This window comes from Bos mutus, chromosome 23 (assembly GCF_027580195.1).
Source record: "Bos mutus isolate GX-2022 chromosome 23, NWIPB_WYAK_1.1, whole genome shotgun sequence".
NCBI classification, from domain to species: Eukaryota; Metazoa; Chordata; class Mammalia; order Artiodactyla; family Bovidae; genus Bos; species Bos mutus.
This window is the reverse complement of record NC_091639.1, coordinates 37058565-37084803: the sequence shown is the minus strand read 5'-3', so window position 1 is coordinate 37084803 and position 26239 is coordinate 37058565. Positions and strand designations below refer to the sequence as shown.

The following is a 26239-nucleotide window of genomic DNA, read 5'->3' as shown; positions in this document are numbered from 1 at the left end:
CTCCTTGGAGGAGGAAATGGCAACCCTCTCCAGTATTCTTGCTGGGATAATCCCATGGTGGGCTGCAGTCTGTTGGGGTCACAAAGAATCGGACATGACTGAAGCAACTGAGCATGCACGCATATGTCTAACTATCCTATCAGTGGTTTTGTTAAGGATCTTTCAAATCCAATATAAAAAATGCTTACAATGGAAATAAGGTGACCCTATCTCCTTGACAGTGGCAGTTTGGGGTTTTCATTTGGATATTCATCAATTTATTTCTCCTGTTTTCTCTCTGATATAGGTCTGGTTCAGTGAGAAGATGTTTGAACCATCGTTCTGTTTTTATACAGGGTATAAAATCCCTGTGTGCAAAACCTTGGATCAGTATTTCGAATACATCCAGTCATTACCATCTCTAGATAACCCCGAAGTCTTTGGGCTTCACCCAAACGCCGATATCACGTAAGTTCCCAGCGTTTTTTAATTTGAAAGGATATAACCCAGCCTGGCAAAGTCTGTGCACTTCATTCGCTCTCTTAATATCTCTCCTTTCCCTTCTTTTTATTTTACTGTGAAAAACAGTAGTGTCACTTCCTGTCTCCCAATTACAATTTTGTCCTATCCTGGCCTGCTTGCCCATTGCTAAATCCTGCTGCTCCAGAGTTTATGACAGTGTTAAAGCTCTAATTTATGCATTGATTATTTCTCCTCTGTTGTGTCGTAAAACCAGTTGGTGTTCTTGGTCTTGATACCACTGATCTGGTAGGACAGTAGCCTCCTAGTTCTTTGCCTTTTATCTCAAAAAATCTATTAAAAATAATGGTCATAAACAGAATGTAAAAGGTTCAGGAGGGCAGAGAGAAGAAGAGGAGGACATGTATTTCTGTGGGTCCTCTCAGAGATGGCTCCTCTCCCTCTACTCGCTCACCTGCATCCTTGTGTAAGTAGCTGCCTTGGAGGGCAGGATGCTGTGAGCACAGGTGCAGAGGACACAGATGCAGAGCCCAGGAAGAGGGGCTCCGCGTGATGTCCTGCCCCAGTCACTGTGGTAAGAGGTGGTGAGGGAAGAGATAAGACATGCATCCAGTCTCAGGCCCCTTCTCAGGCCCGTCCTTTGGATGAGGTCTCACCCCCTACCTGAACCCAAGACCACCCAGCTCCACAGAGAGGACTCCAAGAAGCCCCCGCTAAGAACCTCCCTGGATGTTCATGCCTGGGGCTCACTGACCAAACACCAAGAGTTTATGTCCAGCAGAGTGGCTCATTTCAGGAAATGGAAGAAACCAAGACTCCTGCTGCAGATTCTAAGCTGTGACAGCTGGGAGGATTAAGTTGTGCCTCACTCCTGGTCACTCACCTGCAGCGGCAGGTCCAGCAGCTCTGCGATGGGGCGTGGACATCTTCACCTCCTGGTTCTCTGTCCTGGCCCAGCATCCCTGCTCCCACTGTATCTTCTCTCCACCCCGAGCATGCTCCCTGCCCCAGCATGAGGCTTGGCCTCCTGGCCTCTTTGTCACTCACATTCATTCTCACCCCTCCACATCCTCTAAACTCTACCACACCTCTTTTCATCTTCAAAGTCATGGGTGTGACCCCCAAAGACCCACAAATGGCCATCACTCATTTCAGACCCCATGACAGAACAGTTATGGTGCTTTGGTGGCAGCTCTAGGTGTTATTTTAAGAGACTGTTGTAAGTTAGCAGGAGACAGGAAAGAAGTGAAGAAGTGAAAGGGAATCCTCAGAAATCCAGCTGTGAATTAATATCATCTGAAAGAGAGCACACAGGGAAGGAGTTGTTTTTAATTAATTAGTTAATTTTTGGGCCATGTGAGGGATGCGGGACCTTAGTTCCCTGACCAGGGATGGAACCTGTGCCCGCTGCAGTGGATGCATGGAGTCTTAACCAGTGAACTACTGGGGAAGTCGTGGGAAGGAGTTTTAATTTAGCTAAGACTTTAGAAACGTGTGTCAAACCACTCCTCTGCCCAGAACCCTCCTGAGGCTCCTGTCTTCACTCCAAGTCAAGGGCAAGAGCTGACCATGACCTACAGGTGACCTGCAAAGCCCAGTGATGCCATCTGACCCCGACCTATCAGCTGGTCTCCTTTTGCCCTCTTCCTCAATTGCACTGCTTCTGCAATTGCGCTCCAGATTCTGCTAGCTTCCTGTTACTTGGACAGGCCAGATGGCTCCCACCACAGGTCCTTCCTACCATAGAATACACCTCCTGGAACATCCTTCCCCCAGATATCACTGGGGCTCACTTTTTCACCTCTTCCGGTCTTAATGTCACCTACTCAAAGATGCCTTCCCTGGCTGCCTTATTTAAAAATTGCAAACCACTCCCCAACTCCCACCCTGAACTCCATCCTCCTTGCCTGTTTTTTTCCTGTCAATTGTATCACCAACTCTCTATTCACTTATTTATTTGCTTGTCGTCTATCAACCTGGCTTCCTTTCCTCCCTTTGAAATCTTTATTAACATAAGCTCCATTATGTCTGAAATGTCTGCCTGTTTTCACTACTGTAGCTCCAGGGCTAAATAGTGCCTGCTACTCGGGCACTATTTGTTGAATAGTGTCACATTTGTTGAATGTGTCAGCGGTAGTAAATTCTCCTAGGCCGTGGAGAGTCTAATTAATAGAGATAGTCCACAGAAAGATCTCATGAGTTCCAGGGAATGGGCAGAAAAATGGCCAGTAAGTTTTAATGTACTTGTAAATTATCCATCGAAATGGTTCACTTATAAGGGCTCTAAACTCTGATTCCATCCTTGGCAAGAGCCCCAGGAGCCACATTGGCTGGTACCTAGAGAGTCTGACCCTGTCGGATACCACAAAATCCTACCAAGGAACATATGAAACCAGGTTGACAGTGTCTCACCCTGGCTTACAGGGATGGCTTTCCTATGACTGGATTGCTGTAGGCAGTTTTGGTCAACGGCTCTCAAGAGAGATAAACCAGAGCTAGAAAAGTCCAGAGAAGAGCAACCAAACTAATCCAGATGGGAGGCAATGATAAAGACAAACTTTTGTTTTTTTCCTTGACTTTCTTTCTTGAACTATTATAAACCCTCATAAAAGTTGTGGGTACAGTGAACACCCATATACCCTTTATCTAGGTTCACCAACTGTTAACATTTTGTTCCATTAGCTTTTCTTTTGTTCTGTATTTATCAGTTTGTTTATTCATCTACAGCTATATTCATACATAACCACATCTATTTGTGTGTTTGTGTTTATGTGTGTGTGTGTGTGTGCGCTTATAGACACTCTGAGTGGGCAGAGATAGGAGATATGTGTTTTTTTAAAACATCATGAGCTCATGGGTAACTCCAGTACCAATACACCTCAGGGCTCTTCCTTGTCCTTGCTTATTTCACACAGTGATCTACTTTCTCCCACGGGGAGAACTCAGGTTCTCAGCACTTCAGTTTGTTTACTCATTTGCTCCAAAGTACACTCTAATGGAAAGTGGGGTCCAGCTGATCGCTGCTCAAAAGCCAATAAAGAGGCAAGTTGGTGGAAAGGAAACTTTGGTTTACTTTGGATGCCGGCAACCAGTGGGGAGGGCGGATGCCTGTCCAAAGGCTGACTCCCTTCCACTGACAGTCAGGGGCAGAAGCTTTTATAGACAGCAGAGGGCTACATGTAGAAACAGCACAGTCAGCTCTGACAGTCATCTTAAAATTTGTCATCGGTAGTCTGACCAGCATCATCCTGATTGTTTTAAGTACAGTTAATCCTTAGTTCCAGGGTCAGTTTGTTCCCGTTTCCTTGAGATTAATTCCCAGAATTGTGGCAGTTTTTGTCACAGCGACAAGCCTAGTCATCATGTAGTTAAGTTCTTCCACCTGGTGGGGGTTTCAGTATCTGTAAGACAGCTCACAGGATATGGCTTAGACATTATCAAACTCAGCAGTGGCCACAGGACTGAAAAAGGTCAGTTTTCATTCCAATCCCAAAGAAAGGCAATGCCAAAGAATGCTCGAACTACCGCACAATTGCACTCATCTCACACGCTAGTAAAGTAATGCTCAAAATTCTCCAAGCCAGGCTTCAGCAATATGTGAACCGTGAACTTCCTGATGTTCAAGCTGGTTTTAGAAAAGGCAGAGGAACCAGAGATCAAATTGCCAATATCCGCTGGATCATGGAAAAAGCAAGAGAGTTCCAGAAAATCATCTATTTCTGCTTTATTGACTATGCCAAAGCCTTTGACTGTGTGGATCACAATAGACTATGGAAAATTCTGAAAGAGATGGGAATACCAGACCACCTGATCTGCCTCTTGAGAAATTTGTATGCAGGTCAGGAAGCAACAGTTAGAACTGGACATGGAACAACAGACTGGTTCCAAATAGGAAAAGGAGTACGTCAGGCTGTATATTGTCACCCTGCTTATTTAACTTCTATGCAGAGTACATCATGAGAAATGCTGGACTGGAAGAAACACAGGCTGGAATCAAGATTGCTAGGAGAAATCTCAATAACCTCAGATATGCAGATGACACCACCCTTATGGCAGAAAGTGAAGAGGAACTCAAAAGCCTCTTGATGAAAGTGAAAGTGGAGAGTGAAAAAGTTGGCTTAAAGCTCAACATTCAGAAAATGAAGATCATGGCATCCGGTCCCATCACTTCATGGGAAGTAGATGGGGAAACAGTGGAAACAGTGTCAGACTTTATTTTGGGGGGCTCCAAAATCACTGCAGATGGTGACTGCAGCCAGGAAATTAAAAGACGCTTATTCCTTGGAAGGAAAGTTATGACCAACCTAGATAGCATATTCAAAAGCAGAGACATTACTTTGCCACCAAAGGTTCGTCTAGTCAAGGCTATGGTTTTTCCAGTGGTCATGTATGGATGTGAGAGTTGGACTGTGAAGACAATTGAGCGCCGAAGAATTGATGCTTTTGAAGTGTGGTTTTAGAGAAGACTCTTGAGAGTCCCTTGGACTGCAAGGAGATCCAACCAGTCCATTCTGAAGGAGATCAGCCCTGGGATTTCTTTGGAAGGACTGATGCTAAAGCTGAAACTCCAGTACTTTGGCCACCTCATGGGAAGAGTTGACTCATTGGAAAAGACTCTGATGCTGGGAGGGATTGGGGCAAGAGGAGAAGGGGACGACAGAGGATGAGATGGCTGGATGGCATCACTGACTCAATGGATGTGAATCTGAGTGAACTCCGGGAGTTGGTGATGGACAGGGAGGCCTGGCGTGCTGCGATTCATGGGGTCGCAAAGAGTCAGACACGACTGAGCAACTGATCTGATCTGTTCTGATAGCCCTTGAGGAGGTACTAAAAGTTCTTGACCATGCTTAATGACTGAACTGTTATTATTTAGTCTTGTTGGACTATTTCCCTTTGCTTCTGCATTTTCTCTCTTCTCAGATTAAACTTATTCTTTGGTTACAGTTTTTCCACAGACAAAAGGCAGGCTGAGAACATGAGGGGAAAGGACTATAGGATACTATTCCCTTTCACCACCAGTACCATATGACCAACAACAGAGGTACCAACTGGAGGTCAAGATGTTTTTGCAGCTCTTTTTGTCCCTAGAATATATCCCATTGAGAGTGTACAGAGCACTATGTTCAGAAGTTCTTCAGATCGTTTTTTCTGTGAGTTTATGCTATCAGTTGATGTATAGGTACATACACTTGTTTCTATTTTTATTACATTTTAGGGTTTTTAAAAAATTTTTGTTGATTGTTTTAAATATGTGAAACATGAATATGGCTCAAAAGTCACAGCTATATAATGTGGTTCTAGAAAAGTCTCAGCCCTCCCACCATTCCCCCTTCTGTCACAGGCAACCAAATGCATTAGCTTCTGGCTTATCTCCTCTGTATTTTTGTTGTTGTTGTTGTTCATACATAAGTATCATATCGGAGAAGGCAATGGCACCCCACTCCAGTACTCTTGCCTGGAAAATCCCATGGACAGAGAAGCCTGGTGGGCTACAGTCCATGGAGTCGCTAAGAGTCGGGCACGACTGAGCGACTTCACTTTCAATTTTCACTTTCATGCATTGGAGAAGGAAATGGCAACCCACTCCAGTGTTCTTGCCTGGAGAATCCCAGGGACAGAGGAGCCTGGTGGACTTCCATCTCTGGGGTCGCACAGAGTCGGACACGACTGAAGCGACTTAGCAGCAGCAGCAGCAGCAGCAAGTATCATATATATTCTTATTATCCTTTCTCTCTGATACAAAATTGCCATTATGTATATAATTATATACGTAACTATATATATACATATATGTTTATATATATTGCCATATACATTTGTGTGTGTCTCACTTTTTTCACTTAACAATGATCCTGTAATCATCTACATGGTCATAGGTATCTTCCTCATTAAAGGCGCATCTCAGAGATAACATTTCAGACTACCACAATAAAACAAGCCACGCGATATTTTTAGTTTCCCGGTGCATATAAATGTTATGTTCATGCTAACTTAACTGTAGCCAATAAAGTGTACAGTAGAATTATGTTTAAAAAACAAATATACCCATCTTAATTTGAAATAGTTTATTGCTTTAAAATGCCGACCTTTATCTGAGTCTTCAGCGGGTCATAGTAGTAACATCAAGGGTCACTGATCACAGATCACTGTAACAAATACAATAAAATAATAATAAAAGTTAGAAATATTGTGAGAATTACCCAAATGTGACTCAGAGATATGAAATGAGCAAATGCTGTTGGAAAAAAAATGGTGCCAATAGACTTGACTGACACAGGGTTTTCACAAACCTTCAATTTGTAAAAATTACAGTCTCTTTGAAGTGCAAAACACCAAAGCGCAGAGAAACAGATATGCCTGGGTCACATGTATTATAGTTCATTCATCTGTTTTCCTGTGGATGGGCCTGTTGGTTGTTTCCAATATTTTGCTGTCTCCTGTGGTTCCTCAGTTAATAATCTCATGCTTATGGTTTTCCCATGTTGTTAGAGATGTATTTTTCAGGGTAAATTGCTGTGGGTGGGATTGCTAGATCAAGGATTAATGAATATTTCCAGTTTCCCTTACAGAGGACACTGTTTTACAGTCTCACCAACATGACAGTGTCACACAGTCAACAGTATGACTCAGCCAGCAGAGTGTTGGTGAAACTTATTTTTCACCAATATGACTAGTGACAAATGGCTTCTCAGCATAGCTTTATTTCCTCTTATTTTAAGTGAAACTGAGCACATTTCCCCTATATTTAAGGGCTGTTTGGACTAAGAGGCCATCTTGGAGACCCTGTGAATACACGTGTGTAATGGTACCAGCAGAGATTAGGGATGATGACAGATGGAGGGGGTAGAATGAACCTGAGAACCAGCCCCACAAGGAGACCGATTTGGTGAATACAGAGCAGTGACCGAGAGTCTTCTGTGGTTTCCATCTGTATGTTGCTGCTGCCCGCTGGACAGAGAGGACATGGCGAGCTTTCTTCGTCATGTGGCAAGTCTCTCTTCTCAGCCCTCTCCAGAGGCTCATCTGCTGTTGCTGGCAGGTGCGCTCCAGATTCAGTGAGCTGTCTTTTCCCCAAATTGAGCACCAGGATCTTGCAACCTCTCATCACCCTGAGTGAGGTCACATACAAAGTGCTGTAGCTCTCCTCGATTGGAGGACTATTTCTGCCAGAAGCAACTAGCTGGTGTGTAAGACGTTTGATCCTCCTCTCTCTCCATTCTGAACTTCCCCCTTTAGTCTGTCCTAGGGTCTTCCAGAAACACATCTATTTCTGCTTTATTGACTATGCCAAAGCCTTTGACTATGTGGATCACAATAGACTGTGGAAAATTCTGAAAGAGATGGGAATACCAGACCACCTGACCTGCCTTTTGAGAAATCTGTATGAAGGTCAGGAAGCAACAGTTAGAACTGGACATGGAACAACAGACTGGTTCCAAATAGGAAAAGGAGTACATCAAGGCTGTATATTGTCACCCTGCTTATTTAATTTATATGCAGAGTACATCATGAGAAACGCTGGACTGGAAGAAACACAAGCTGGAATCAAGATTGCCTAGAGAAATCTCAATAACCTCAGATATGCAGATGACACCACCCTTATGGCAGAAAGTGAAGAGGAACTCAAAAGCCTCTTGATGAAAGTGAAAGTGGAGAGTGAAAAAGTTGGCTTAAAGCTCAACATTCAGAAAATGAAGATCATGGCATCCGGTCCCATCACTTCATGGGAAATAGATGGGGAAACTATGGAAACAGTGTCAGACTTTATTTTGGGGGGCTCCAAAATCACTGCAGATGGTGACTGCAGCCATGAAATTAAAAGACGCTTACTCCTTGGAAGGAAAGTTATGAGCAACCTAGATAGCATATTCAAAAGCAGAGACATTACTTTGCCAACTAAGGTCTGTCTAGTCAAGGCTATGGTTTTTCCTGTGGTCATGTATGGATGTGAGAGTTGGACTGTGAAGAAGGCTGAGCACCGAAGAATTGATGCTTTTGAACTGTGGTGTTGGAGAAGACTCAAAGAGTCGGACACGACTGAGCGACTGAACTGAACTAAACTGAGGGTCTTCCCTAGGGTCCCCCTCTTTCCAGGGACCTTGGTACATTTCTGTCTCCTGCTCAGTTCAGAAGCTACACCTTTCTTTGGTCATTTTCTCAACCTCTGAGTGAGCTTTGTTCTAGAGTTGATGTTTCTTCCCTCTGGTCTCTGAAATGTGTGATGACTGTATTCCTGGCCTCCCCGTTCCTGGTAACTGAGCCCACCTTCTTGGAGGGCTGTGCTCCAATGCCTCACTGTTCCCCCACCAACCACCAGGAGGTGGTAAGCAATGACGGTCAAAAGGGTGTTAGTTGCTCAGTCGTGTCCGACTCTGCCATCCCATGGACTGTAGCCCGCCAGGCTCCTCTGTCCATGGGATTTCCCAGGCATTTCCCAGTATTTCTCCAGAAATACTGGAGTGGATAGCCATTTCCTTCTCCAGGGGGTTTCTTCCTGATCCAGGGATCGAACCTGGGTTTCCTGCATTGAAGGCAGATTATTTACCATCTGAGCCACCAGGGAAACCCATAAACTTCCCAGCTAAAAACCTACCCCTGGTCTCCTCCCAACTACACCCTTCTCACACCAAATAGAAGTGACTCTCCACGTTCTACGTGGGATGAAAGAGGTAAAGGATCCCCTGTTATTCCTGGTCCGGGAGCCGAGATGGTGGAGGAGTTGGGAACAGGATTGCATTGGGGTGGGGAGGTGGGGATTACAGAGTCCTGTTTGGGTGTGTTGAGTTGGGAAAGATGATGGGATGTATCTGAGGGGAAAGAGAGTGTATCATGTGGACTGGGGCCAGGTGAGAGGTTTGATCACATTTGTACAGAGACAACAATTGTAACTAGAGAGGTGGTGGCCTCTCCGAGGCATCACTGACTCGATGGACATGAGTTTGGATGAACTCCAGGAGTTGGTGATGGACAGAGAGACCTGGCATGCTGCAATTCATGGGGTCGCAGAGTCGGACATAACTGAGCGACTGAACTGAACTCTCTAAATGCACTAACTGAATCTGTGTGGATGTCACCAGCTAGAGGAATCCTTACTAGTTTTTCTGACTGTCCACCCTGTACAACACCACTCTTGCTTCCAGACAGGCCCAGTGGCTGTAATTGGGCCACTGTAGAGAACCTGTTGATGGGAATCTGTACTCTAAAGTTAGTATCCATAAATTTGAGAGAAGAAGGAAATTTGGGGGAGGGGGGACCATCTCCTTGATCCTGCTTGAGCATGCCCGATCCCTGAAATAGAGGGGGGAAATCCAGCTGAATAAATGCTTTAAAATAAATAAAATCTCTCCCAAGAGCTTAGATACCTTGGTGATAGGAACCATAAAAAATGCATAGTTTACCATTTACCTATTTTTTGGAATTCTACCCAAAGCAATTTATAGATTCAATGCAATCCCTATCAAGCTACCAACAGTATTCTTCACAGAGCTAGAACAAATAATTTCACAATTTGTATGGAAATACAAAAAACCTCGAATAGCCAAAGCGATCCTGAGAAAGAAAAATGGAACTGGAGGAATCAACCTACCTGACTTCAGGCTCTACTACAAAGCCACAGTTATCAAGACAGTATGGTACTGGCACAAAGACAGAAATATAGATCAATGGAACAAAATAGAAAGCCCAGAGATAAATCCACGCACATATGGACACCTTATCTTTGACAAAGGAGGCAAGAATATACAATGGATTAAAGACAATCTCTTTAACAAGTGGTGCTGGGAAATCTGGTCAACCACTTGTAAAAGAATGAAACTAGAACACTTTCTAACACCATACACAAAAATAAACTCAAAATGGATTAAAGATCTAAATGTAAGACCAGAAACTATAAAACTCCTAGAGGAGAACATAGGCAAAACACTCTCTGACATACATCACAGCAGGATCCTCTATGACCCACCTCCCAGAATATTGGAAATAAAAGCAAAAATAAACAAATGGGACCTAATTAACCTTAAAAGCTTCTGCACATCAAAGGAAACTATTAGCAAGGTGAAAAGACAGCCTTCAGAATGGGAGAAAATAATAGCAAATGAAGCAACTGACAAACAACTAATCTCAAAAATATACAAGCAACTCCTACAGCTCAATTCCAGAAAAATAAATGACCCAATCAAAAAATGGGCCAAAGAACTAAACAGACATTTCTCCAAAGAAGACATACAGATGGCTAACAAACACATGAAAAGATGCTCAACATCACTCATTATCAGAGAAATGCAAATCAAAACCACTATGAGGTACCATTTCACGCCAGTCAGAATGGCTGCGATCCAAAAGTCTACAAGCAATAAATGCTGGAGAGGGTGTGGAGAAAAGGGAACCCTCTTACACTGTTGGTGGGAATGCAAACTAGTACAGCCACTATGGAGAACAGTGTGGAGGTTCCTTTAAAAACTGGAAATAGAACTGCCTTATGATCCAGCAATCCCACTGCTGGGCATACACACTGAGGAAACCAGAAGGGAAAGAGACACGTGTACCCCAATGTTCATCGCAGCACTGTTTATAATAGCCAGGACATGGAAGCAACCTAGATGTCCATCAGCAGATGAATGGATAAGAAAGCTATGGTACATATACACAATGGAGTATTACTCAGCCATTAAAAAGAAAACATTTGAATCAGTTCTAATGAGGTGGATGAAACTGGAGCCTATTATACAGAGTGAAGTAAGCCAGAAGGAAAAACACCAATGCAGTATACTAACGCATATATATGGAATTTAGAAAGATGGTAACAATAACCCTGTGTATGAGACAGCAAAAGAGACAGTGATGTATAGAACAGTCTTATGGACTCTGTCGGAGAGGGAGAGGGTGGGAAGATTTGGGAGAATGGCTTTGAAACATGTAAAATATCATGTATGAAACGAGATGCCAGACCAGGTTCGATGCACGATACTGGATGCTTGGGGCTGGTGCACTGGGACAACCCAGAGGGATGGTATGGGGAGGGAGGAGGGAGGAGGGTTCAGGATGGGGAACACATGTATACCTGTGGCAGATTCATTTTGATATTTGGCAAAACTAATACAATTATGTAAAGTTTAAAAATAAAATTTAAAAAAATGCATAGTTTATTCCCATTTTATTATCTAGATTTATAAGATACCAAGTACTCTGCACATTCAGCTACCTCAATGTCAGAAACAATTATTTTCACTCTTGTAGTCATTAGCAGTTAGGCATATTTTTCTACCTTCTAAAATTTATCAAATATCTTATTACAACTTTTATGTTCATTTCCATTCAGGATAAATTCAATTGTATTCCCTTTAGTTTTGGCTGACTTTTGAGCTTCAGGTTTTTATTAAAAAATTTATGGCCATTGATATTTCATGTGTGAAGATATAGATAAATCTAGGCTGGATATGACAGTGCACTAATAGCTCATTAGATAGTTAATTGTGTATTTTATAGACCGTTCTGTTTTTTTATGTGCATTTTATTTTTCATGACCCCCGACTGTCCCACCCAACAGAAATGACCTAGACATATCCCCCAAATCACAAAGCTGCAAGTCCAATGTTTACTCCAAAGAGAGATTTTCTTCTAGAAGTGACTTGGGACCAAAGCTCATGGAGTATTATAGTTCCTGTTCTTCATCTCAGAGCTTTTATAGGGACTGTTTTCTTGAAAGCCCTTGGGCTTTGAGGCATATAGAGACATTCACAATTCTCCATTCTAACCAGCTAACTAGGCTTCTGCCTTTCCTATCTTTACAAACAGAAAACACTTTTTGGAAAAAAGAAATGTAAGCTGTACAGCCCCGGCATCCTGCGCCTAATAAAATGTGTGGTGGGGATGCGATCTGGAGAGTTTGTCCAGCTCCTGTGAAAATTAATCATCTTTTCAGGGGTTGGTCCTCCTCATCCATAGTGTGAAGACTATTTTCAGATCCCCTCATAAAAAAATGAAATCATCCAACATGAAAGTGATTTCTTAGGTGAAATCTAGCAACAACAACTCCATCAGTCCCTCCCTGGAGAGCTGGTGAACGTAACCAGTGCCAGCCAAGAGCAAGTGAGTCGTGTCTGCGCTGGTGTGCCCTGTTGGCACCCAGCCACTGGTGCAGAGTGTGTTTCCAGAAAAGATTCAAGCTGAAAGGGAGCTGAGAGAGCTCCTGAGAATCCCGGATATGGAGTCTTTCCCCTTTTTTATTTGTAGCTAGAACAGGTAGGGAGAATGAGCTCAGGTTTTCTTAGTATGCATGGAAATTTACTGTTGTCTTCTTCTCTGTAAACTTTAAAGGTCTCTGTTTAAATTTAATCATGTTTAAATTATATCTGATTCTCTTGTGTTTTGAGGAATGTGTATATATATATCCCTTTGTATGTGGGAAGGTGCCTGGAAAAAATGGACAGTAATGATAATATACTATACTTTTATCATAAGAAGGAACAAATAGTTAAATTTTCATTCCCTTTAAATATTGGAGAATTGTTCTCCTTTATATTTGAGATTTAATGCAATCCAAACTAGTTGGCCTCAATTCAATAAACAAATATTTATTGAGAACATATTCCCTAGCCAGCCTGGGGATACAAAGATCAGTAAGGCTCACTCCTTGCCCTTGGAGCTCATTGTCTATTAGGGAAGATAGATGAGTGGCAAATAGTTATGCAGTGTGATATGGTTAACTCTAAAATCAGGAGGTATTATTCATGCTGCTATGAGAGCAAAGGCAAAGGAGCAGTAAATTCCAATTGGGGGTTAAAGTAAGCTAGTGAGACAGTCCACCATTGGAGTCACACCTTAAAGGATCTACAGGAGTTCTCAGGTTAGAGAAGGGATGGGGAGGAGGTGACTACTGTATGCTGGGGGTGGGGGTGAGGTGAGGAGGCTGCAAGAAGGACAGAGAGCAAGTAAAGAGGAAGATGATGAGCTGGAAGGATGCATATGTATATGGAGTCATCAAGTTGTACATCTGCAATATGTACAATTAAAAATAAATAGAGACTTCCCTGGGGATCCAGTGGTTAAGAATCCACCTTGCAATGTGGGAGACATGGGTTTCGATCCCTGGTCAGGGAACTTAGATCCCACAAGCCACGAATCAACTAAGCCTGCATAACCGCAGTTACTGAGCCCGCGTGCTCTGGAGCCTGTGTGCCTCAACTAGAGAGTCCATTTGCTGCCAGGAAGATCCCGCATGCCACAGCTAAAATCCAACGCAGTCAAATACATAAACAAATATTTAAAATAAATAAACACTTGAGCTCAGTGAGAGAAAAGACATAGATTGGGGCACCTACATAAAGGGACAATCCAGAGACGGATATGATGTTTGTGGGGAACCGAGTCCTTTGTACCTAAAGCGTGGGAAGGAGGGGCTTTAAGAGAGGTGTCCCCTGACCTTGAGGCTGAAGCAAATGCAGAGATTGGCTTTTGAAGCTTTTGGGTGTCACTCAAAAGAGTTTAGGGCAGTTCTGAAGGCAGTGGGGATGAAGATGCTGGGATTTTCTAGATGGATCCTAGCAATGATTTAGACGTAGGACTTGGAAACCAAGAAGCACTGGGAAATATGACATCAGAAGAAGGCTATTTCTGAATTCATAGATTGAGCAGCCGGACAAAGACATTGAAGTTGTCAAAGGAGATGGGGCAAGAAACAGTTCAGGTGAAAGGAAAAGGAGAATAAAACAATGAGTTAGGTTTGGGGTTTGACTTTGGAAACAGAGAGCCCAGGAGTCAGTGGAAATGTGGGTACACGGAGTTCATGACAAAGTCAGAGATTTAATGTTGTATTAATATTTCATGATGCTCGGCAAAGTGACAGTTACACCTACATCTTGCCTAATACAGCCATTCAGCACATATTTTATCTTCACTGTATCTAAAGCTACAGTGAGATCTTGGAATACTCTGAATCGTGTAGAAATTCAGATTTCTGAAAAATGCATATAATAGCCTGTGGCTCCTTCACTTTTGCTAACTTCATGTTGTTGTCCCATCACCTTTTTTTCATAGGATTGGTTCCCCCTTCAGAGTTATTTTCATTTTTCTTATACTTTGCATGACTTTTTTGGCATATGTGAAATTTTTTTTAACTTTTTTTTTATATTGGAGTATAGTTGATTAACAATGTTGTAATAGTTTGGGGTGTACAGAAAAGTGATTCAGTTATACATGTACACGAATCTATTCTTTTTCAAATTCTTTTCCTGTTTAGGTTATTACATAACGTTGAGCGGAGTTCCCTGTGTTATACAGTAGGTCTTTGTCAATTATTCATTTTATTTTTTTTAATTTAAATTTATTTATTTTAATTGGAGGCTAATTACTTTACAATATTGTATTGGTTCTGCCACACATCAACATGAATCCGCCACGGGTGTACACGTGTTCCCCATCCTGAACCCCTCTCCCACCTCCCTCCCTGTACCCTCCCTCTGGGTCATTCCAGTGCACCAGCCCCAAGGATCCTATATCAAACCTGGACTGGTGATTCGTTTCTTATATGATATTATACATGATTCATTGCCATTCCCCCAAATCATCCCACCCTCTCCCTCTCCCACAGAGTCCAAAAGACTGTTCTATACATCTGTGTCTCTTTCGCTGTCTCGCATACAGGGTCATCGTTACCATCTTTATAAATTCCATATATATGCGTTAGTATACTGTATTGGTGTCTTTCTTTCTGGCTTACTTCACTCAGTATAATAGGCTCCAGTTTCATCCACCTCATTAGAACTGATTCAAATGGCTGAATAATACTCCATCGTGTATATGTACCACAGCTTTCTTATCCGTTCATCTGCTGATGGACATCTAGGTTGCTCCCATGTCCTGGCTATAATAAACAGTGCTGCAATGAACATTGGGTACACGTGTCTCTTTCAATTCTGGTTTCCTCAGTGTATGCCCAGCAGTGGGATTGCTGGGTTGTATGGCAGTTCTATTTCCAGGTTTTGAAGGAATCTCCACACTGTTCTCCATAGTGGCTGTACTAGTTTGCATTCCCACCAACAGTGTAAGAGGGTTCCCTTTTCTCCACACCCTCTCCAGCATTTATTGCTTGTAGACTTTTGGATCGCAGCCATTCTGACTAGCGTGAAATGGTACCTCATTGTGGTTTTGATTTGCATTTCTCTGATAATGAGTGATGTTGAGCATCTTTTCATGTGTTTGTTAGCCATCTGTATGTCTTCTTTGGAGAAATGTCTGTTTAGTTCTTTGGCCCATTTTTTGATTGGGTCGTTTATTTTTCTGGAATTGAGCTGCAGAAGTTGCTTGTATATTTTTGAGATTAGTTGTTTGTCAGTTGCTTCATTTGCTATTATTTCCTCCCATTCTGAAGGCTGCCTTTTCACCTTGCTTATAGTTTCCTTTGTTGTGAAGAAGTTTTTAATTTTAATTAGGTCCCATGTGTTTATTTTTGCTTTTATTTCCAATATTCGATTATTCATTTTAAATACAGCAGTGTGCACATCTCAAACCCGAATTCCCAAACTATCCCTTCTCCCCACTCTTCCCCGCAGTACAATTTTTAAGCCTGGGATAACACCATTCTTCAAAGTTTAGGAATGGGTTGCAAGTGTCTTTGGTGCCATTCTACCAGAATATTTTGCTCTCTATTCATATGTTCAGCTATGTGCATGCTTGACATGTTCATCTTCCAACTTTTAAAATAAATGTCTTTCGGGATATTCTAAAACCCCAACATCTAAATAGAGGTTATTCAACAAAAATTAATTTAGAGATTAAAATTTTATGTAAAATTACACAAAATCCATTTTCATTTGTTAAAAATCACCTCCTACCTTGTTGAGCCTTCTTGTGTGGTTCATATGCTTAAAGGTCATGTGGAGTTAATACCCTAACTCTGGTTGGATTACAAACATTGCTGGTCTGACACAGGACCCTCGTCATCACTGTATCTGACTCAAAATCCAGCTGTAAAGCCTGGGTCCAGATGCAGCTACCTCAAGCCACGACTTTCGGAAAGGATGCCGTTGCTTGGACACGCAGATTTGCGTCCCGATGCCAGTCAATCAATGAAAATGCTGAAGACAGAAGCGTCTCCTCCATTCTTCAGCTGGTTTCCTAAATGAATTAAAGGCTAGCTGAATAGAATTCCCTCTGTTCACAAGATACAATTTTTCATAAGCAGAGAATCCTGGATAATTTTAGCCGTAGCTCCTTAAGATTCTGCCTGTTGGTAGGGTGTTTCACGAAACGTTGTTTAATTCACACCTAGAGATGAAGAAAGAAAAGTAAGACTCTCATTCCATATGCTGTAAGAAAAGGCAGAAGAGGGCCTTTTTGTGAAGCATAAACGTTACTAGGGATTTGTAAGACATGTTTTAAGGAACCTAAAGCATTTCTTGCTGATTCATCTCTGTTGAGTTCTTAACCCTTGTGGTGGGCTTTGTATCTAAGGGCTTATATTTTTTTTCTATTTTTCACAATGAAAATGGTTTTAATACTCTTTATTTTAAAAAAGTATTACTTACTTTTTCATTGAGAAAAATTAGCAATTCAGAAAATAGAAAGCCCAAAAGTAATAATCACAGAAAAAAAACTCATCATACCAAAGTTTTTCTATTACTATACACTTGATATTATCAAGAAAAAATTAGATCATACCATATGGTTTTGTACTATGCTATTTCATTTCATGGGCCTTCCTGGTTGCTCAGATGGTAAAGAATCTGCCTGCAATGCAGGAGATCTGGGAAGATCCCCTGAAGAAGGGAATGGCTACCCACTCTGGTATCCTTGCCTGGAGAATTCCATGGACAGAGGAACCTACCAGTTTCCTCTGTCCAAGGGGTTGCAAAGAGTAGCATAGCTGAGTGAATAACACTTTTCACTGAATAATATCAATTCAATAACTCTACCTTATCAATTAATATAGAACTACATCACCATTTTTACTAGATGTATAGATTTTTATAGAGCTTGTTTAAGATTTATTGTTACAAATACTGTCATAAACAGTCTTGTACATACATCGTTTTATATTTGTCTGATTAGTTTTAAACCAATTTATTAAATGTTGAATAAATACAGGAGCATTTATAAAATACAAAGAATAAATATAAAACATTGCCTTTTTTATATTGTTTCTATGCTTTGTTTCTTTTCTCCTTCCTCCTTTTTGATCTTTTGCTGAATATGGATTTTTCTCTTTGTGTTTTCCCCCTTGGCTAGTTTGGAAGTTATGTACTGTGCTTCTGTTCTTTTTCTGATTACCCTAGAAATTTTAACATTAATTTTTAATTAAACGAACTTCTTTACCCTCTTCTCAATTAAATTTTTAGGCAACTTTAACTACATTACTCCTCTCCTGGCATTTCAGCATTTTAATTTTATCTTCTTTCTTTTCTAATACCACAATGAAACATATAATTGTTGTTTTATACCATAATGTTTACCCAGGCATGGACTTATTCTTTTCTACATCTCAAATCTTCCGTCAGAATAATTATCTTCCTTTCTGAAATATACACTTCATAATTTCTTTCACTGAGAGTCTGTTGATTGTAAACTTTTTTTTCCCTGCAAATGTCTTATTTTGCCCTTCTTTTTTGAGAAATAGCTTTATTGAGTTACAGTTTGTCTGTCATAAATTCATTCCTGTTAAGTGGACAGTTCTCTAATTTCAGAATATTTCCATTACCCCCAAAGAATTCATGAGCCCATTTGTAATCAACTCACACTCCCACCCCCAGCCTCAGAGCACCACTTACCTACTTTCTGTTTCTATAGACTGGCCTTTTCTGGACATTTCCTATATGTTGAAATCATATTCTGTGTGTCTTTTGTGTATGGATTCTTTCATTTAGCATAATGTTTTTAAAGTTCATCCACATTTTAGCGTGTGTCAGTGCTTCGTTGCTTTTGATTGTCAAATGATATTGCAATATATATATGAAAATAATGGGCCTCCCAGGTGGCCCTAGCGGTAAAGAACCTTCGGCCAGTACAGGAGACATAGGAGACGCAGATTTCATCCCTGGGTCGGGAAGATCCCCTGGAGAAGGGCATGGCAACCCACTCCAGTTTTCTTGCCTAGAGAATTCCATGCACAGATAAGCCTGGCAGGCTACAGTCCAGAAGGTCGCAAAGAGTCAGACACGACTGAAGCGACGTAGCACTCACATATGAATACATCACGTTTTGTTTGTCCATTCAACAGTTAATGGGCATGTGGGTAGTTTCCGCTTTTTGACGATTATGAATAATGCTGGTGGAACATTCACAGGCAAGTCTTTGTGTGGACAAGTCTTTTCATTTCTCTTGAACAGACAACTAGAAATGTAATTATTGGGTCAGATAGTTAATCTATCCTTAACATTTTAGGAAACTGCTAACTTATTTTCCAAAGAACCTGCACCAATTTACAATACCCTCCAGTGATGTATGAAGGCTTAAGTTTCTCCACATTGTTTTCAGCATTTGTTATTATCTTTTTTTTTTTTTATTATGACCATTCTTATAAATGTGAAGTGGTATCTCATTGTGGTTTTCATTTGTATTTCCCTAGCAAATAATGAGGTTGAGCATCTTTTTATGTGTAACTGGCTGTCAGTACAACTACCCCGTTTGCGAAAATTTCTGTTCAAATCTTTAGCCTTGCCCTCATTCATGAAAGATAATTTTGTTTGGGGTACAATTCTGTATTTACAGTTAATCCTAGCACACACAGTTTACTGTTCTTTCCTTCTGGCTTTCACTGGTGCTATTGAGGAATCAGTTGCCAGTGTAATTGTCATTTCCTTCTATATAATTTCTTTTTCTTTCTGATTGCTTTTAAGATATTGTCTTTGTTTTTGATGTTCAACAATTCAATAGTGATATGTCTCAGTTCAGTTTAGTCGCTCAGCCGTGTCTGACTCTTTGCGACCCTGTGGACTGCAGCACGCCAGGCTTCCCTGTCCATCACCAACTCCCAAAGTTTGCTCAAACTCATGTCCATCGAGTTGGTGATGCCATCCAGCCATCTGTTCTCTGCTATCCCCTTCTCTACCTGCTTTCAATCTTTTCCACTGTCAGGGTCTTTTCTAGTGAGTCAGTTTTTCACATCAGTTGGCCAAAGTATTGGAGCTTCAGCTTTAGCATCTGTCTTTCCAGTGAATATTCAGGACTGATCTCCTCTAGGATTGACTGGTTTGATCTCCTTGCAGTCCAAAGGACTCTCAAGAATCTTCTCCAACACTACAGTTCAAAAAGATCAACTCTTTGGTGCTCAGCTTTCTTTATGGTCCAAGTCTCACATTCATATATGACTACTGGAAAAAAACATAGCTTTGACAAGATGGACCTTTCTCGACAAAGTGATACCTCTGCTTTTTAATATACAGAGACATATTAAAGAGAGACACATGACCAATGTCTAGATTGGTCATGGCTTTTCTTCCAAGGAGCAAGCATATTTTAATTTCATGGCTGCAGTCACCATTTGCAGTGATTTTAGATCCCAAGAAAATAAAGGCTGTCACTGCTTCCATTGTTTCCCCACCTATTTGCCATGTAGTGATGGGACCGGATGCCGTGATCTTCGTTTTTTGAATGTTGAGTTTTAAACCAGCTTCTTCACTCTCCTCTTTCACTTTCATCAAGAGGCTCTTTAGTTCCTCTTCACTTTCTGCTGTTAGGGTGCTGTCATCTGCGTATCTGAGGTTATTGATATTTCTCCCTGCAATCTTTATTCCAGCTTGTGCTTCATCCAGCCTGGTATTTTGCATGATGTACTCTTCCTATAAGTTAAATAAGCAGGGTGACAATATACAGCCTTGACATACCCCTTTCCCAATTTGGAATCAATCCATTGTTCCATGTCCAGTTCTAAATATTGCTTCTTGAACTCCATACTGATTTCTCAGGAGGCAGGTAGGGTGGCCTGATATTCCCATCTCTTGAAGAACTTTGCATAGTTTGTTGTGATCCACACAGTCAAAAGCTTTGACATAGTCAATAAAGCAAAAGTAGATGTTTTTCTGGAATTCCCTTGCTTTCTATAATCCAATGGATGTTGGCAATTTGACCTCTGCCTTTTCTAAATCCAACTTGAACATCTGGAAGTTCTCAGTTCCTGTACTGTTGAAGCCTAGCTTGGAGAATTTTGAACATTACTTTGCTAGCGTGTGAGATGAGTGCAGTTGTGCAATAGTTTGAACATTCTTTGGCATTGCCTTTCTTTGGATTCGAATAAAAACTGACCTTTTCCAGTCCTGTGGCCACTGCTGAGTTTTTCAAATTTCCTGGCATATTGAGTGCAGCAATATAACAGCATCATCTTTTAGGATTTGAAATAGCTCAACTGGAATTCTATCACCTCCACTAGCTTTGTTCATAGTGATACTTCCTAAGGCCCACTTGACTTCACATTTCAGGATGTCTGGCTCTAGGTGAGTGACCACACTATCGTGGTTATCTGGATCATTAAGATCTTTTTTATATAGTTCTTCTGTGTATTCTTGACATCTCTTCTTAATATCTTCTGCTTCTGTTAGGTCCATACCGTTTCTGTCCTTTATTGTTCCCATCTTTGCATAAAATGTTCTCTTGTTATCTCTAATTTTATTGAAGAGATTGCTAGTCTCTCCCATTCTATTGTTTTCCTCTATTTCTTTGCATTGATCACTGAGGAAGGCTTTCTTATCTCTCATTACTATTCTTTGAAACTCTTCATTCAGGTGGATATATCTTTCCTTTTCTCCTTTGCCTTTGGTTCTCTTCTTTCCTCAGCTATTTGTAAGGCCTCCTCAGACAACTATTTTGCCTTGCTGCATTTCTTTTTCTTGGGGATGATTTTGATCACTGCCTCCTGTACAATGTCATGAACTTCTGTTCATAGTTCTTCAGGCACTCTGTCTATCAGATCTGATCTCTTGAATCTATTCGTCACTTCCACTGTATAATCATAAGGGATTTGATTTAGGTCATACCTTAATGGTCAAGTGGTTTTCCCTATGTTCTTCAATTTAAGTCTGAATTTGGCAGTAAGGAATTCATGATGTGAGCCACAGTCAGCTCCCGGTCTTGTTTTTGCTGACTGTATAGAGCTTCTCTATCTTTGGCTGCAAAGAATATAATCAATCTGATTTCGCTGTTGACCATCTGGTGATGTCCATGTGTAGAGTTGTCTCTTGTGTTGTTGGAGGAGGGTGTTTTCTATGACCAGTACATTCTCTTGGCAAAACTCTATTAGCCTTTGCCCTGCTTCATTCCATAATCCAAGGCCAAACTTGCCTGTTACTCCAGTTATCTCTTGACCTCCTACTTTTGCATTCTAGTCCTCTATGATGAAAAGGACATCTTTTTTGGGTGTTAATTCTAGAAGGTCTTGTAGGTCTTCATAAAACCATTCAACTTCAGCTTCTTCCGCATTAGTGATTGGGGCATAGACTTGGATTACTGTGATACTGAATGGTTTGCTTTGGAAACAAACAGAGATCATTCTGTTGTTTTTGAGATTGCACCCAAGTACTGCATTTCAGACTCTTTTGTTGACTATGAGGGCTACTCCATTTCTTCTAAGGGATTCTTACCCACAGTAGTAGATATAATGGTCATCTGAATTAAATTTGCCCATTCCAGTCCATTTTAGTTCACTGATTCCTAAAATGTCGATGTTCACTCTTGCTATCTCCTGTTTGACCACTTCTAATTTACTTTGATTCATGGACCTAACATTCCAGATTCCTATGCAATATTGTGCTTTACAGCATTGGGCTTTACTTTCATCACCAGTCACATCCACAACTGGGCGTGTTTTTTGCTTTGGCTCTGTCTCTTCATTCTTTCTGGAGTTATTTCTCCACTCTTCTCAAGTAGCATATTGGGCTCCTACTGACCTGCGGAGTTCATTTTTCAGTGTCATCTTTTTGCCTTTTTATACCATTCATGCAGTTCTCAAGGCATTCCCTTCTTCAGTGGACCATGTTTTGTCAGAACTCTCCAGCATAACCCGTCTGTCTTGGGTGGCATTGTTCATAGTTTCATTAAGTTAGATAAGGCTGTGATCCATGTGATCAAACTGGCCAGTTTTCTGTGACTGTAGTTTTCCTCTGTCTGCCTTCTGACTGATAAGAATAAGAGGCTTGTGGAATCTTCCTGATGGGAAGGACTGGCTCTGGGAGAATCTGGGTCTTATTCTGATGGGCGGGGCTATGCTCAGTAAACCTTTAATCTAATTTTGTGTTGATGGGTGGGGCTGTGTTCCCTCCCTGTTGTTTGGCCTGAGGCCAAACCATGGTAGGGGTAATGGCAGTAATGGTGACCTCCTTCAAAAGGACTTATGCCAGCACTGTGCCCCTGACCCTGCAACAGGTCATGGTCAATCCACGCCTACACCAGAGACTCCTGGACACTCATAGACGGGTCTGGCTCAGCCTCTTGGGGGGGGTCACTACTCCTTTCTCCTGGGTCCTGGTGAGCACAAGGCTTTGTTTGTGCCCTCCAAGACTTTGTCTCCCCAGTCCTGTGGAAGTTCTGTAATCAAATCCCACTGGCCTCCAAAGTCAAATTCCCTGGGGTTTCTCAGTCCCTTTGCTGGATCCCCAGTTTGGGAACTCTGTTGTGGGTCCTAGAACTTTAGTAACAGTGCAAAAACTTCTTTGGTATAATTGTTCTCCAGTTTTGGGGTCATCTCCTCAGTGGCTCCATGGTGGGGCTAATGGCGACCTCCTCCAAGAGGACTTACACTGCCGGCCGTGGCTCCCAGGTCTGCTGCAGTGAGAGGCCCCGTCCCCGCGGCAGGCCACTGCTGACTGTGACTCCACAGGAGACACTCAGACACTCAAAGGCAGGGCTGGCTCGGTCTCTGTGGGGTCTCTGGGTCCCGGTGCACACAAAGTTTTATTTGAGCCCTCCGAGAGTCTCTGGCGGGTGTGGGGTTTGATTCTAAATGTGATTTTACCCCTCCTACCATCTTGTCAGGGCTTCTCCTTTGCCCTTGGACATTGGGTATTTTTTTTGGTGGGATCCACCATTCTGCTATCAGTGGTTGTTCAGCAGTGAGTTGAAATTTTGGAGTTCTCTCAGGAGAAGATGAGAGCACATCCTTCTACTCCACTATCTTTGTGCTATGTTGATATGTCTACACATGGGTTTCTATTTACTTATTTGTTTTTCCTATTTAGGATGCATTGAGTTTCCTGAACTTGAGGATTCAAATCTTTCATCAATTCTCAGTCATTATTTCTTCAGTTATTATCTCTTTCTAATTCTCCTTCTTCTATCTTTCTCAAACTTTTGTAGAAGTATGTTAGAATGTACTACTTTGGCCTATATGCCTCTTAACTTTATATTTCCCATTTATTTTCCCCTCTGCAGATTCCAGATAATGTCTTGAGACCTGTTTTGCTGTTTTCTAATTATTTATTTGGCTACATCTAATCTTCTGTTTAAGCCATTATTAACTGTTACTGGGTAGACACTTCCCCCAAAGATGTCCACATCCTAATCCTTAAAAGCTGTAAATATGTTACCTAATGTGACAAGTACGACTTTACAGATGCTATTAAGGTTAAGGACCTTGAGATGGGGATGTTAGCCTAAATTATCCAGGTGGGCCCAATTTAATCACATAAGCTTTTTTGGCAGAAGAGTGAGTCAGAGAGATGAAATTGTTCAAGGGAGAAAGATTCAAAGAGAATGACTCAACTGGCCATTTCTGACTTTTAAGGTGTAGGAAGGAGGTCATGAACCAAGAAATACAGATGGACCCTAGAAGCTAGGAAGAGTCCTTATAGCTGATATGGAATTAGGGGCAATGGTTCTACAACTGCAAAAAAGTGAATTCTGTAAAAAACTCAAATGAGCAAGGAAATGGATCTTTCCCCCTAGCCAACAGAAAGGAACCCAGTCTGCTCACCTTAATTTTAGCCCAGTGAGACCTGTATCAGACTTATTAACTATAGAACTGTGAAATAATACATTTGTATTGTTTTTAGGTCACTTATTTTATGATAATTTGTTACAGGAGCAATAGAATAAACTAATGCAAGCTTTAATTTTCAAGTTCTATTTGGCTCTTTTTCGAAATACTGTTTATACTTGTTTCCTATATTATATTTTCAATCATGTTTTTTGTTTTTCAATACAATGAAAACATTTTATAATTGCATCTGAAAATTCACTATCTGAGATTTTTGCAGGTGTAGTTCTACTTCCTTTTGTTTAGTTGGCTCTTGGCTCATGTTTACTGGAAATTAACTGTTGGATTTTTTGAGACTTGGTTCGAAGGCATATTGTTCCAGAAAAGATTTCTGTTTGCATCTACCAGGTACCACCCGAGGTTTCCTGGGGCCATCTTAAAATAAATTTTTGGCTTGAGGTTTTTCAAATCACACAAGTAGTATGAATGAATGTTAATTACTGTCACAAATTAAGAATTCTTAGGAAAGATTTTTTTCCCTCTAAGCTAGACCAGTTTACCTACCATCCCCTTCTGATAGGCAGGTTATTTCTAGTTAACCCTAACACTGAGTGATTAGCCCTGTGAAGTCCCAAATGTACATAGAAGTTTCCTATTAGGCTTTCTTCCTTGGGCATAGGGCTTACCTCCTTTCTCATTGCACCATCCCAACGGACACTTGAGAACACCAGGGTTTGGTTGATGCCCCCAGGGTAAAATTTGGCTTATCTTTCTTGATTCCAGCTTTCATTCTATATTTCATTTGATCCTGAGCATTTCTTAGTTTCTTGCCAGTTCAGTAATGTTTTTCATGTCTTATCCAGCATTTTTAGCTATTTTCGTTGGAGTTGTTCAGGGTGAGAGTCGCACTATACTGTCAGAAATTAAAATGTCTGGTTCTCTCTTGAGGATGAATTCTTATATGTAGACTTGATGGGTTAAAAGATATGCACATTAAAAATTTTTGTACATATAGCCATATTACAAGGTTTATTTAAGGAAATATAACAGAAAAACAAATCACTAATCTTAACCATTTGTTGGATTCCTTTTAAATTTGCCTCTAACCTCTTTTGTAAGGAAATGTAAATGTGGTTTGCATCTGGACAAGAGACAAAATTTACAAGCAAAACAAAACGGTAACTCAAAACAGTTTAATTGTGGGACGTTTATAGATGGTAAATTAGGAGTTCAAGAAAGACAGAAAAATTTAAATCTGGTCCTGCCACACCTCTGCCGAGGAAGTCTTCTGTGGTTGCCTGTTGCCTGTAGGATAATGTCAAATTCTTCAAACAGCCCACATGACCATGCATGGTCTGGTCCTTGCCTTATATCCATCCTTACCTCTCCTTCTAGCTCCAGCCTCACTGGACTTGTCTCTGTTACTCAAATGCAGGGAAGTCCTTCTCACCTCCAGGCCTTACCTCTTATCTGAATGTCCTCTCTTGCCTCCCACTTCCACCCTATTTTGTCTGGCTGATCTGTTTATTCTTCAGGTCTCAACTTACATATGACCTTTTTTAAAATAAGGCAGTTTTACATTAAAAAAAATATATATATATATATTTGTTTACTTTTGGCTGTGTTGGGTCTTAGAGCCTTCACTGAAGCAGGCTCTTCCTTATAGTACAAGGATGTCTCTCTAGTTGTGTTGTGCAGGCTCCAGAGTGCATGGGCTCAGTAGTTGTGACCCTCATGGACTTAGCTGCCCCGCAGTATGTGGGATCTTAGTTCCCTGACTGGGCATCAAACCCGTGTCCCCTGCATTGCAAGGTGGATTCTTAACCACTGAACCGTCAGGGAATTCCCTATATGACATTTTAAGAGAAAACTTCCCTGATC

The 26239-nt window shown here is 41.3% G+C and overlaps 1 protein-coding gene across 2 annotated transcripts in view; it reads left to right on the top strand.

Moving 5' to 3' along the window:
- DNAH8 (dynein axonemal heavy chain 8) overlaps positions 1-26239 on the top strand; it is a 319103-nt gene that overhangs the window by 270716 nt on the left and 22148 nt on the right. For both annotated transcript variants that reach the window (XM_070361456.1, XM_070361457.1), the window contains exon 87: positions 287-447. In XM_070361456.1, the coding sequence (XP_070217557.1) occupies positions 287-447 (161 nt within the window). The remainder of the gene's footprint in view (positions 1-286; positions 448-26239) is intronic.